The sequence below is a fragment of the Brienomyrus brachyistius genome, chromosome 3 (assembly GCF_023856365.1).
Source record: "Brienomyrus brachyistius isolate T26 chromosome 3, BBRACH_0.4, whole genome shotgun sequence".
NCBI classification, from domain to species: domain Eukaryota; kingdom Metazoa; phylum Chordata; class Actinopteri; order Osteoglossiformes; family Mormyridae; genus Brienomyrus; species Brienomyrus brachyistius.
Genome location: NC_064535.1, coordinates 36,723,431 through 36,737,027, shown reverse-complemented (window position 1 = coordinate 36,737,027; position 13,597 = coordinate 36,723,431). Strand labels below are relative to the sequence as shown.

The window sequence follows — 13,597 nt, the reverse complement described above, 5'->3', positions numbered from 1 at the left end:
GCCCCTTCGGGCGGGGGTCCCCTGTGCTGCACCTTCGGGCGGGGGTCCCCTGTACTGCCCCTTCGGGCGGGGGTCCCCTGTGCTGCACCTTCGGGCGGGGGTCCCCTGTGCTGCGCCTTTGGGCGGGGGTCCCCTGTGCTGCACCTTCGGGCGGGGGTCCCCTCTGCTGCGGCTCCAGCTCATTTGCAGTCTGATAAGATAAAGGAAAAGAAAAAACTGTTACGGCCAGGAAAACTGAGGCAGTTGAATCCATGGAATAAAATTCTCAGAACTGAAATGCATGTGTAACTATTGTTAATATTCTTTAATCACTTTTAAATGAGGGGTTTCGCAGCAATACAACTACCTGGGTCAGTTTATTTTACTTGTAATACGTATAAGGATAATTTAATTCCATATGTATGTGGCTTTTTCCTTCTTCCTTTTCCTGCAAACCGTGTGTCGGCGCTGACACGTGCGTACGGCGGGTGGTGCCCAGCTCACGGCGTGTCATTCTGACGGATTTGCCCTGACAGATCCGGGTTATCCGCCAGGGGACCCACTTCCTCCTTCAGTTTGCACTCCAGCGCTCAGACCGCAGGCTTCAGGCGGAGCTGCGGCGCCTCCCCGGCCGCCTCTCACCGCATACGCCCCTCGCCGCATCCCTGTCACTCCAGGCACCGCCGATCGTGGACTCGCGTCCACTGCGCCACCGGGAGCCCATCGGCGAAATGCGGCGGATTTCCATCCACAGCAAGGACGCTGAGATGCTGCTATGTCCCTCAGCCCGGGTGGAACCTTTTTCCATCTTCCCCCAGACTCAGAGCTGTTTGCGTGAACAGCCGATTTTTGGTAAGAAAAATCAAGGTTAAATTGTAAATGAAAAAAAAACTTTGTAGCAATTATAGGAAACCACGATTATATATATTTACAATCAATCCTGGATTTAATTTTCATGTCTGACGCTTGGTTTGAGCGCGAATGTTTTTGTGGTAAATTGGGTGTCCGTCTTCTTTATTCTACTGTATGGACATGGTAAGGATCACAGTGCATTGCGATAACCCAGCGATCAGAGGCCACTTTAAAGCACATTGCGAGGACAATGCATTGGTCACTGGCGATAGCGCTGCTTCTGCTGCTCTGGAGCGCAGAGATAATCGCGCAAAGCGCAGTTAAGCGCAGCCGGGCTTCGCCGGACTCCGAGCGCAAGCTGCCGCCGTCAGGGCACCGGGCTACAGGTGTTTTCCCCGTGATCGGCCGCAAGATCGGGATTGTGAGACATGGAGCCTGGACGGAGACAAACGGGGGATCTGCGGGGGATAGCGCCCGCGCAGCAAGTGGCGCCCTCGAGGGGAGCAGATTTGGTCGTAGGATGCGCGATTCGGGGGAGCTGATGCGGGTTTTGCCGTCCCGGATTTTCGACCGAGTTTGGCACAAGAGGAACCACAGGCATAAGAGAGGCGCAATAAATAACCAGCGGAAAGCCGTTAACCGAGGGCATAAAAGACTCGGCAAAAGCAGCTATTTTCCCACGGAGCTGGATGCTCTGCTGGAAGGTGCGATGTGGGAACTGCCGCCCCGACCGCTGGCCCTTAATCAGTCCACCAAAGGTCCAGCAGATATGGGCAAAACTTACCAACTATTCACTGCACGAGATGACTTTATCGGGGTGACAACCAACGCGATTCCCATTGACACCAAAGCACAGGAGGTAACGAACCCCTTCTTCCCCCTGACCAATGAGTCCTACAGGGCGTACGCCATCATGTGCGTATCTGTTATTATTTTTACCATTGGAATTATGGGAAACATCGCGATCATGTGCATCGTGTGTCACAACTACTACATGAGGAGCATCTCCAACTCTCTCCTGGCCAGCCTGGCCCTTTGGGATTTTCTGATCATCTTCTTCTGCCTGCCGCTGGTCATTTTCCACGAACTGACCAAGACCTGGCTACTGGGAGAGTTCTCCTGCAAAATTGTGCCCTATATTGAGGTAAACCGTGAACGTTACACCTCTCCAAGATGTATTAATGTTAACAAAAAAAGCAGGTTTAAATGTCTCTATAACTGAACTCCAATCAGACACCACACGTATACATTAATCTAATACTCATACGTTATATTAAATATATTAATATGTATAATATTGAAGTAGTTCTTTTTTAGTTTGGTGTGTTTAATGAATACATATTTATCCACAGCAGTCTGGAACATTAGTTGGCCTAATTGGTGTATTTTGGTCAATATTTCCTGAAGAGGTTCAGAGTAACTCAGTCAAGCATGAGCCAGCTTGTCCTGGGGCTTGAACCCACGTTTTTTTGGGTTTGGTCCAAATCCCAAGCCAATGCACAGGCTATGATACAATGCACCTGTATCATATGAGACCTGCAAGGACAAATTTTAATGATTAATTTAAGGGCTAATTTAAAAGATAACTGCAGTAAATACCCCCCTGCCACATGCACCAAGGGCTAAGCAGCATGTGGAATTGTCTGCCTGTGGTATTGGAGGACGAGTGGGTTTCATCGTTTAGGTATTAGGTTCTAGTCGTGCTGGTTGTTCCTCTCACTACCCTTGCACCATTTTCTAGTCCAGTGGTTTCGTGGACTTTTCCTTCAGTGCCACCAGCTGACCCACCGTCAGTCTAACTGAAGCACTTTAACACTCAAGCCCATGACCGGCTGGACCGCATGGAGCTGATCTGTGACCTATGTGGAGTGACTTTAGCAAGCAGAAGAGCAGAGCTGTTTGTGTGGAGTGACAAAGTGTCTGTAATCCACAAGACGCCCATCTGACATTTCCAAGGCGAGCTTGTCAGAGGATTCGTCATAATTCCATACTTGAGAGGATGCAGGAAATCATGGGTGTCTAAGTGTTACCAGTAGGTTGTGAGTTTGATCCTTTTTTAAATCAAACAGGAATGGATTAAGTGTTCGCTTTGTCCTAAACAGTAGCTTCAGTCCCCGCTGCCTTCCGGAGGATGTGTCCTCTTTTCAAGTGCTGCTGTTTTTTGTCGTTGTTTTCTTGTGTTATTGTCTTTGAGGTGAAGGTAAGACTTCGACACCACACTGTTTTTAGGGAAAATCGTTCCAGTCGCTGCCACATTTGTGCAAACAGCAGTCCGTTATCTTTGGTCCAGAGGCTACGGAGCAGAATCGCACCTGGCTGGCGTCCCACAAACTCCGGTAGAGGTCAGGCGCGGCGAACAGCTCTCAGACCCCTGTGCTTTCTGGAGTATTTTTATGCCTTTCCAGCTGTGATTGACTAGTAGCTTTGGGCAGCTTTAGACACGTCCCTCCCTAAAATTAAACTCCATTTATTTCTGAGGAAATACTAGGCGTTTGAAAATGCATTAGAAGTCCTATTACGGAGCAAAAATCTGATTGGAAGTTTAAGAAAGTACTTGTTAGAAGGCAGAGTGACTCTTGCCTACATAGGACGGTGGTTCTCAAAGATGTGCTAGCAAATACTAGCATATAATAAGTCATAATGTACGCTGTGTGAATAGTAAATAAGCCCCACTTCGGTTTTACATCAGTTGCTCTGCAATCCTGGCAGCGCCTTTACCGCGCCGATCCTTCTGCAGTGGAAAACCAAAGCAGGCTGGAACTGCGCTGGAACTAGGCTCTCTTTGCCATACGGGCTGGGACAGCTTGGTTCCTGTATGTCCTTGGAAAAGCGCCATTAGTGACCCAAATGTAACCCACGCAGGGTGACAGGCCACTAGGATCCCCCTTGATGAGGATTTGCACGCTGCACTCGGTTCCCTATTGAACAGCAGCAGGATCTGAGGAACTGGCCCACGTTCAGAAACGTCTGGCTTGGATTCACTGGACAGCATTGGCAGGCTGTGAGCTCCTGCAGGAACCTGCTCCCTGGATTCTGTCAGGCTGCCTGGAATGTCGACATCTGTCACTGTGTCAGGGGTCTGACAGGTAATGGACCACAGGTCTGCGTTTTTCGCTGGTTGCTGCTCAGCTGGCTGCACGTGATGTTGAATCTTGGTTCAGCCTTGCAGAGGCACTGATCCATCATCCAGGAGCCACGTGTGCCCCTGAGTAAGTTCACGCCCTCTCCTGGGTAGGATCCATTCCTCCTGCAAGTCACGAGGTGTTGGTGTGATGCACTTTTTTGTGGGCATTCCGTGGGTGCGTGAGGTTAGAGGAAGGCACTCCATCTCAAAGTGGCACCGCAGTCAAGGTGCTCAGCAGGCTCTCTCTGCTCCTGGAAAACCGCTGGCAGCATGTTCTCTGTGCATTTGTGGGGCCAGTTAGACTCTCCAGGTGTGTCCCCATGTGGGAGGGTGGTGTGTGTGTGGGTGTGTGGGTTTGGATAGATCACATTTGAGGACCAAATTGTCCCCAAAGTGTGGTAAAACCTGGAACTTCCTTACTTTTGGGGACATCCTTTAAGGTCCCCATTTGGATAACCTCAGTTTTATAAAAATCTGTGAATGCAATCAAAAAAGTAAAAAAAGTCTTGTATTTTGGTTGGTTGCTTATGGATAAGGTTATGGCTGGGTAGGGGTTAAGGGTGTCGTGATTGGGATTAGGGTTTTTCCCATAGAATTGAATGGATGGTCCCCATTTAGACAGGAAGACCAACTTGTGTGTGAGGCTTCCAGCGTATTTTTACAAGATAGGCAGAGACTGATGTCTGTTTCTGCTGAAATTAAACAGCTTGACGTTTTCCAGGTCCCCTTCTGTGTCTGTGCAGACGTCCATTTAATAACGGGATGAGATGGCAAGCCAGACAGCTGCTCTCTCGAGTCCAGGACAGCACACCTCTCTCCACACAGACAGAAAGCAGGGTGTCGTTTCTGGAAAAACTCATAATGCATAACTGGGACGCCTGTGAATTATTCAGCGAGGGATTATTGCTGATTAATAAGGAAAACCTCTTAATCATCGGTGGTGCTGGATGGGACGATTATTCAGTGAAAATGATTTTCAGGCAGAATTCTGTATCAGGAGGGAAAGTAAAGTTACATTTATTATTGCTGGTAAATTTTTTTATCAAAACTATTAAGCAGACTTAAATTAATATTTATAATGATAACTGGGAAGTGTAGGCCTTTCAGATGACGTACGTGCTCCTGAATTAATTTTTATATTAATCAATAAATTAATAAGACGTTAAATAAACAACGGTCACTCTTTAAATGGAGGGATTGCGTCCCTGACGACCGCAGCAGCTGGCAGAGAGTCAGACAGTGCTGACTCCAGTGACAACTGGGAGCGCCGGGAGCAGTGTGCTCAGGAGTGGGCATGGCGGCAGATTCCTGCTCTCCCAGCGCTCGCTGTCAGGACCCCTCGAGGCGTCCATCTCTGCCCGCCTCATAAATGGCTGCCTTTGTTCACATGTCAGTGTTTACCGTGCGCTGTACCAAATCCTACATATACAAGGAGGAAAACAACGCAAAACATTTAAATGTTAGATGTAGATGGATAGGGTTACCTCAGCAACGCTTCCAAGTAATGCTAGTTGATTCTATTGATAGAATAGAAGAAATATGAGATGATTAATTTAAAAAGCCTGGACTATTATGATCTTGCATTTGGTATGAAGTGTGTGTCCTGGCTGATTATTGGTAGTTGGACTTTATTTTCTGGGTGATTAATGGAGAAAATCAGGAAATCAGGAAGCCGTGCATTTCTGGATGCCTGGTATTCTAATATAAAAATCTCGTCTTAGTAGAAAAACAAATATTTCTGCATTTGAGCAGAGGAGGATCAGTAAGTGATCGTATCTCATCTTTCTGTTAATGCTAAACAATTTTTCCTGTAATTTTTTAAATGGTCCGACTATGCCGGAGTTACTGTATAAACAAGACCCGTTAGCAGAGAGCAGACTGGCGTCCATCATGCATCACACGGTTCTCTTCTGGGTCCCAGATCACAACATTCCCCCGCACATCTGACTGCATTTAAATTCCGCTCCGGGCCCTGGCTGAACTAATAAAATATTCAGCGTGTTTACACCTCTCCCTGCCAAAGTACACATGGACTGGGTCTCAAGGCACAGAGAGAGAACGGGCCTTCAGCTCAGTGCTACCCCCTGTCTGTCACCCCGGGCCTCAGCGACAGGTGAAGGGTGTCACCAGGGTTGCTGGTTCATCTCTCAGCAAGGTCCGTGCTGTTGGACCCTGACACAGTCCCGTCAGTAACCATAAAAAAGGTAAAGCTTCAGTTGCCATACGTTTAAAAAAACAACCTGCTAATTAACACAGTATATAAGTATATAATACAGTTAATTATGTTGTTAATTTATTGCTTCTGTTTTCATACCCACGTGTCCACTGTGTCTGTGCCGCCCCACCCTCGCACCGCCCCTGACCCCACCCATGCCCCGCAATTGCACCGCCCCTGACCCCGCCTATGCCCCGCCCTCGCACCGCCCCTGACCCCGCCTATGCCCCGCCCTCGTACCGCCCCTGACCCCACCCCTGCACTTGCCCCACCCTTCCAGGTGGCCTCCCTCGGCGTGACCACCTTTACGCTGTGCGCCCTCTGCATCGACCGCTACCGCGCCGCCACCAACGTGCAGATGTACTACGAGATGATGGAGAACTGTGGCTCCACCTCGGCCAAGCTGGCCGTGATCTGGGTGGGGGCGCTGCTGCTGGCGCTGCCCGAGCTGCTTCTGCGCCAGCTGGTACGCGAGGAGCCCGAGGTGCCGGGGGCACCAGCCCTGGAGCGCTGCGTGGTGCGCGTCTCCCCCGAGCTGCCGGACGCCGTCTACCTGCTGGGCCTGACCTACGACGGCGCTCGCCTCTGGTGGTTCTTCGGCTGCTACTTCTGCCTGCCCACCCTGTTCACCATCGGCGGCTCGCTGGCCACGGCGCGCAAGATCCGGCAGGCTGAGAGAGCGTGCGCACGCGGCAACAAAAAGCAGATTCGGTTGGAGAGCCAGATGAACTGCACAGTGGTGGGTCTGGCCATTCTCTACGGCGTCTGCGTCATGCCTGAAAATGCCTGCAACATGGTGTCGGCATACGTGGCCGCCGGCGTCCCCCGGAGCTCCCTGGAACTGCTGCAGTTGCTCGGCCAGCTGCTGCTCTTCTGCCGCGCGGCTGCCACGCCTGCACTGCTGCTGCTCCTGTGCCGGCCGTTCGGGCGCGCCCTCCTTGATTGCTGCTGCTGCTGCTGCGACGGCTGCGGACACGCACGCTCTTCGGCCACCGCCAGTGACGACAACGACCATGAGTGCACCACCGAGCTGGAGCTGTCGCCGTTCAGCACCATCCGCCGGGAGATGTCTGCCCACGTGGCAGTCGGGACCCGCTGCTGAGGCTGCTCTGAGGTGATATGAGGCAGTGTCAGCCAATCTGAAGTGCCGTGAGGGAGTGTGAGGCAGTCTCAGCTGGTTAGAGGCTGTCCCAGCCAGTTTGAGGTGGTGTGAGCCAGTCTCAGCCTGTTGAGGAGGGTGAGGCAGGCTGAGGCAGTCTCAACTGGTTTGTGGTGGTCTAATGCAGTCTAAGGCGGTCTCAGGCGGTTTGAGGTGGTGTGAGGCAGCCTAAGGCGGCCTCAGGCGGTTTGAGGTGGTGTGAGGCATTCCCAGCAAGTTGGAGGTGGTGTGAGATGGTCTCAGCTGGCCTGAGGTGGTGTGAAGCAGTCCCACACTGTACATATGCACAGATATATCTACAGGCAGTAAACACATGTATAAACATGCTGTCTGTACATTTATTCTGTTGATGTTAAAACTATAAAGCTGGTGAAATGTTTTATATATTTTATGTATGTCTTGCATAGATAAAATATATGAAACACATAAGGATAGTAAATTTGTTTTTTCCTAATGAGAAGTGTAATCTTTGGGGTAGTTACAATACAATGTTTATCGTGTATTTATGTATACAATATAGGAACCTATACAACCTCATTACAGTTATTGCTCTTGAATTGTTATGTCTATACTGTAGAATGTATTAAAAGGGTCCATTTGGCAAAATATTCCAACAGAATGGATATTGAAAAGTGGTAACAACTTATACACATTCCATTGGAGGTGGAAACTGTTTGGCATTTGGTGTAAAACGTGTAAAGTACTAAGTATCCTAGGTATTGTACTTTTATGTAAATTTCCGCATAATGGTTTTTAGTAACAAAGATAAAATTCAATTACAAGTTTTTTACTTTTCCATCTGCACTTCTTTTTTGAAGTTTTGTATAATTTTTTTTAATATACATATATATTTTGCATCTGCAAACGGAATATCTCGTATCTTTGTTCTGCTGAATATGTGTGTGAATATGGCTGCCTGTGCTGTGCTGTGTCTGATAACAGTGATTCCCGTGAGCCTTCGCCATGTCTGACAAGGGCTTTGCGTTTTTATTATGGGAAAAGGTATAATTTTATAGCTGACATGTACTGTACGCTTTGCTCAGAGAAAACAAGGACCAGCTTGCTTTTTTGGCTCGAAAGGCCAGTTTAATAATAAAAACATTGAACATTGTGGAGATGTTGAGTCATGATTACATTTCACAGCTGCAGAGACACGGGGAGCTCGTCTGCTTTACCCTGTCACGGTGTCTTCCTCGGATCTTAGTTCTTACATTTTGGAGCTCAGAGTATGTTGGGTTTTTTTGTATTCCCTTATTTACTGCTTCCCTGATCTATTTCCTGTCACGTTAGCCTTCATTGCTATTGATGTGAGGTTTGGGATTAATGTTTAAATCAAATCAAAGTTTATTTATCAAACGTACAGCAAAGAGCGGCCGACGCTGGCACTGATATGGGAGCGTCATGTAGGGCAGTAAAGTACATATTAAGGATCATATTAAGGATAAGTAATATATAAATAAAAATAACAAAGTGAGAAATATTAGAATATAATAGAAAATACATAAGTTTATCCTCTATATGATCGAAAAAAATCACGTGGTTCTGGTGTGAGTTTCCAAAGAGCCGTCCAGAAATGAAAGGTGACAATTACAGTCCTCTGTGTAGACCACAGATCTCCTCTGTGCTCATGTGTTGATGTTAAGATGTCTTCAGTTCCATGTTATGCACCCAGGCTTACTTCCCTCACAGCAGAAACCAGCATACCACCACAAATTGTATTGGTGTTCTCTCCAGACCTTCTGCACCCGTACGCCTGTGCCTGATATGATGGATTTGTCCATGGCTGCACATCAAAACAGCTTTTGGATGGACACTAATCCCGACTGTGATGCTCCATCACTCTCATTGTAAAGAGGCCTCCAAGCATGGATTAGAGGTGACTTTATGATGTCACTGATCTCATAATGGTACCTCCTTGGGTACCTGACTGGGCACCTGATCGGGCACCTGACTGGGTACCTTACAGGGTACCACACTGGGCACCTGACTGGGTAACGCACTGGACACCTCACTGAGCACCTCACTGGATAACTCACTGGATCGAAATGCAGCCATCAAGAAGACACTGCTGAGGAATTTGCACAACCTTACATTTTAATAACTGCAGTAGCTATTAAAAGAACACAACAAAATATGTATATACAGTGGAAACCGCTTATAGCGATCGTGGTTATAGTGATTAGCTGCTTATATGAATCAAAAAGCTTGGGGAAGAATCATTCCTGTACAAATACTGTTTAAATAATTTGCATATAGTAATCAAGTAGTCTGATTACAGTGTTCATTTAAGATCTTAATATTAAAACTGCGGTAATTCTTTTTATTTACTTTACATTGATCACCCTACTTTGCCTTGCAGTAACCTGTCTGTTTCTGGCTATAGCTACCTGAGGCTAATGCTGCGCGCACAGAAAACATGACGGGAAACAGAGTCATTTTCTCTCAGTGACAAATATAGACTCAACAAAGCTTATGATAAACTGACAAAAATGAGCCACCTAGATGAAGCACGGAAACTACAATGAGTGCTTTGAGACAATTCCACGTTGTCAAAATGCACTGTATAAATAAAATTTAATTGAATTGAATATGTGTCACGATCGCGGACAAAGCGGGCGATCGCGCTGGCAGGCGACCGAGCAAGGAACAGGCAAGTAGGCAAACTTCGGGGGAAACTGGGGGTTTATTAAGGGCAAAGGCAGAACGGAACACAGGCATCGACAAACATCAATGACGGACAGGGAACCAATGCAAGACACGGACTGAAATACACAAGACTGGGCAAACATAATCAGACACAGCTGGGTACGATCAGGGAAGCACACGTGGATAATCAGGGGGCGTGGCACACACGAGGATCCTACGGGTCGGGTATGACAATACGCATGTGCAGTACTGTGCTCTGCTGTATTGTAGCATATTTGAAATATAGCAGTTCAGTAATTTAATTTGTACAATCCTGTGATTTGAAAGCTTTTGAAACAGCTGTACTGTATTTTGAAAGAGTTAATAACATTCAGTAAATAGTGATGCTGTCCGTTTTATTGTCTTATAGTCATGTAATAAACATACAAATGTCAGTTAGATAGTAATCTGCCTGAGACATAAAGAAAAAAAATCAGTTATAATGATCCGCTTAGATCAATTTCACCCAGACAGACATGACCGCTATAAGCAGTTTCCACTGTAGTTTAATGAATAAAAAAAAAAAACACCAAATGACAATAGAAATAATGAGCCCATTGAGGAATATCACACTGTGAGACAGCAAGGAGAGACCAGAGAGATGTCGAGGCGCAGCTCTGGCTTGGCTTGGCTCTATTCATCCCCCTGTCACTGCAGAAGCAAAGCATCTGCAGACTCATTTTTTGAGCTCCTGTGGATGGACACAACTTTGCATTTTTGAGAACACAACAATGTGCATTCATACTTCAAATATCCACCACGTTGGCGGTTTCAAAACATTCCATTTGTGTAGAGATGTAAACATTCCAGAGAATTTCGTGTTGGACGGCGTGGTGAGTGTTGCTTGTGGGGGAACCGCCCAGGCCTTTTAATTATGTGAGTTTGTGTGTCTCTAAGTAAAAAACACTGAAATGTGCCAAGTCTTCCAATCTGATCCATAAATAATGCAACACCCCTGCTCAGCGATTTTTTTGTCTTAGAACACAGGGCATATAAATTTTTCATTGATGGGAGGGGGCTGGTCTTGCTGGGAGTCACAGGGGCTGCGTCTCTGAGAGGAGGTGCAAGAGGAAGCCACATATGTGGGATGGAGTCGGATGGAGCGAAATCTGACAGCTCTGGTGTAGTCAGGGGGTGGAGTTACCCTGCTTGGTCAGATCAAGGAAGTCTAACATAGGCACGCAGACAGCCACATTCACTTGGCAAAGAGGGGTGAAAATGGGCAGCAGTTCTGTTCAGTCCCATGGCCTCAGTGTGCTATATATAAAGAGTCACATGTGCGGACGGAAACACAGAACCTAAACGAGTGCCATTTAAATACAGAGCCTAAACACGTACGATTTAAGCACAGAACCTAAACGTGTGCGATTTAAACACAGAACCTAAACGAGTGCCATTTAAATACAGAGCCTAAACACGTGCGATTTAAGTAGAGAACCTAAACGTGTGCGATTTAAACACAGAACCTAAACGAGTGCCATTTAAATACAGAGCCTAAACACGTGCGATTTAAGCACAGAACCTAAACGTGTGCCATTTAAGCACAGAACCTAAACGTGTGCCATTTAAACACAGAATCTAAACGTGTGCAATTTAAACACTGAACCTAAATGTGTGCCATTTAAACACAGAACCTAAACGTGTGCCATTTAAACACAGAACCTAAATGTGTGCGATTTAAACACTGAACCTAAATGCGTGACATTTAAACCCAGAGCTTAAGAGCCATTTCACGCTTAGTACCATTATTTCAAATCACAGGCCTCTGTGGTGGGGGAGAGGATCACAAGTGGCATGGGGGTGGTGTGGCTCAGCAGGTTACCGTTGTGAATGGTACGGAATGCTGTGCCTGTGATTGGAAGGTTGCCAATGCAGATCCGAGGGTTGGCAGAGTGGTTTTAATGATGGGTATCTCAGCAAGGTCCTTAAGCCATATAGCTCCAGGGACTGACTGGCCCACTTGCCTAATTGTATGTCAATATGGATAAAAGCGTCTGCTAAACAAATAAAAGGTACACGTGTGAGCCTCCTTCAAGCAGGCAGGCCGGCTGGGGCGTAAACACGAGGAACTAGGCTTTTCACATCCACAGCGGATACAATCTGAAACTTTCCCGAACTGAATCCACAAGGCCTCGTTTTTGGTTAGTCGTTGCTCATTTCTGTGTCTGCAGCAGGACGCCTCAAAGCACAAATGATAATCCATGAGACCCAGAATTATGAAGAGAAGGCTAAGGAACTACCAGGAACATTCACTTTCATTGTGGTCGTGATTTTATTTTGCATACTTGGACATTTTGATGAACATAAACAAGGCCTTGTGTTTGTTCTGCTGAGGGGTGTGCAGACATCCATCCTGACGAACATTGCCTTAAACTAGGGGAAATGTTTTAATAAATGTATTTTATCCTGATAATTCTTGGTCTTATAGCAAATGAGGGAGCACTGAAGCAAGTGCTTTGAGTGCCTGGTGGGGAAGAGACAGTACAGATTTTTTGTACTTTTTTTCTTGTTTTTAAATAGATCCACATTTGAAGTCTATCTCGCTGTGGGCGTGTTTATCTCGGAGGAGGCGCAGAGCCCGTACATTTTGAATTTCATTAAATCTTGATGCGCCTTAAAGCTTGCGAAAACCAAACTAAATACTGTTAGAACTGCAATGTATATTTATGCCTTTGTATGTTTTAGGATTAGATTTGTTCAAAGCACTGCCTCGCTCATACAAGATTGTTTTATGGGTAGGTACATGGAATTCTTTCATTTTATGATGTGGAAAATTGACTGAAACCAGTTCTGCTGTAATGTTTTAATGTTCAGTTGAGAATAATGGCTCAATAAACAGTGACTGTACCGATAAAGGCAGAAACCTGAAACGCCATAAAAACTGACAATTATCCCAAGCCATTTTGTTTTGTAGCCATTGAACACAAGATAAACACAAATATCTTGCTCATAGTCTTCATTTTAAAAAATATTAATTGATCTCAATGTTGGTTAATTTAATACTCCGTGGCTGTGGAAATTGAGGTTAAATTTTGTACTATAACGCTTATAGACTACATTGAATCTCTTGATCGCTTTGCTCTACAGAGATCCATAATGTTCCCCTGGGACATCCATATGATTTTTTCCCCTAAAATATTAAGCTATTCGGTGCCAAACTTGAAAACAAATAATTTAAAAGCCCTTCAGCCCAGCCTCGTCTTTGTTGTTAAAAATACATGTTTCTTTCAGCAGCGATCTTCCGGTCCCAGCGGAGTCTCGGGGACTGATGGAGCGGCTGTCCCCCCGTCTGTCTCCGGCAGCGCCCCTCTCCCCCGGCCGTCGTGGGGTGTGCTGCGCCCCGCCCCGCTAGACCGCTTGGGGAGGAGGCTGCAGTGAGGAAGCACCTGTCGCTGGTCCCTAATTAAGAGCTTCTAACGAGACAGACCAGGCAGCACCACCGTGAAGATGGTACGGACATGTGTGACATTTGGTCACCAAGAGCTGCATTTTAAAAATATATTTATTATGTTGTTGTTTTTTTTACACCACCCGCCCCCGTTATTAATGAGACTCAATTGTTCCGCTTATCTAAGACTGGCTT

At 46.6% G+C, this 13,597-nt stretch overlaps 1 protein-coding gene across 1 annotated transcript; it reads left to right on the top strand.

Moving 5' to 3' along the window:
* Positions 1 to 574: 574 nt before the first annotated feature.
* Positions 575 to 8,433, top strand: gpr37b (G protein-coupled receptor 37b). The gene is made up of 2 exons (XM_049009611.1): positions 575 to 1,975; positions 6,451 to 8,433. The coding sequence occupies exons 1-2, from the start codon at positions 1,082 to 1,084 to the stop codon at positions 7,270 to 7,272; spliced, it is 1,716 nt and encodes a 571-aa protein (XP_048865568.1). The 5' UTR covers positions 575 to 1,081; the 3' UTR covers positions 7,273 to 8,433.
* Positions 8,434 to 13,597: the final 5,164 nt, after the last annotated feature.

Bases quoted from the DNA above. Each gene is read 5' to 3' on its own strand.
- gpr37b (XM_049009611.1), top strand. From the start codon at position 1,082: ATGCATTGGTCACTGGCGATAGCGCTGCTTCTGCTGCTCTGGAGCGCA. The intron at 1,976-6,450 runs GTAAACCGTGAA...CCACCCTTCCAG, and splicing joins AAATTGTGCCCTATATTGAG to GTGGCCTCCCTCGGCGTGAC.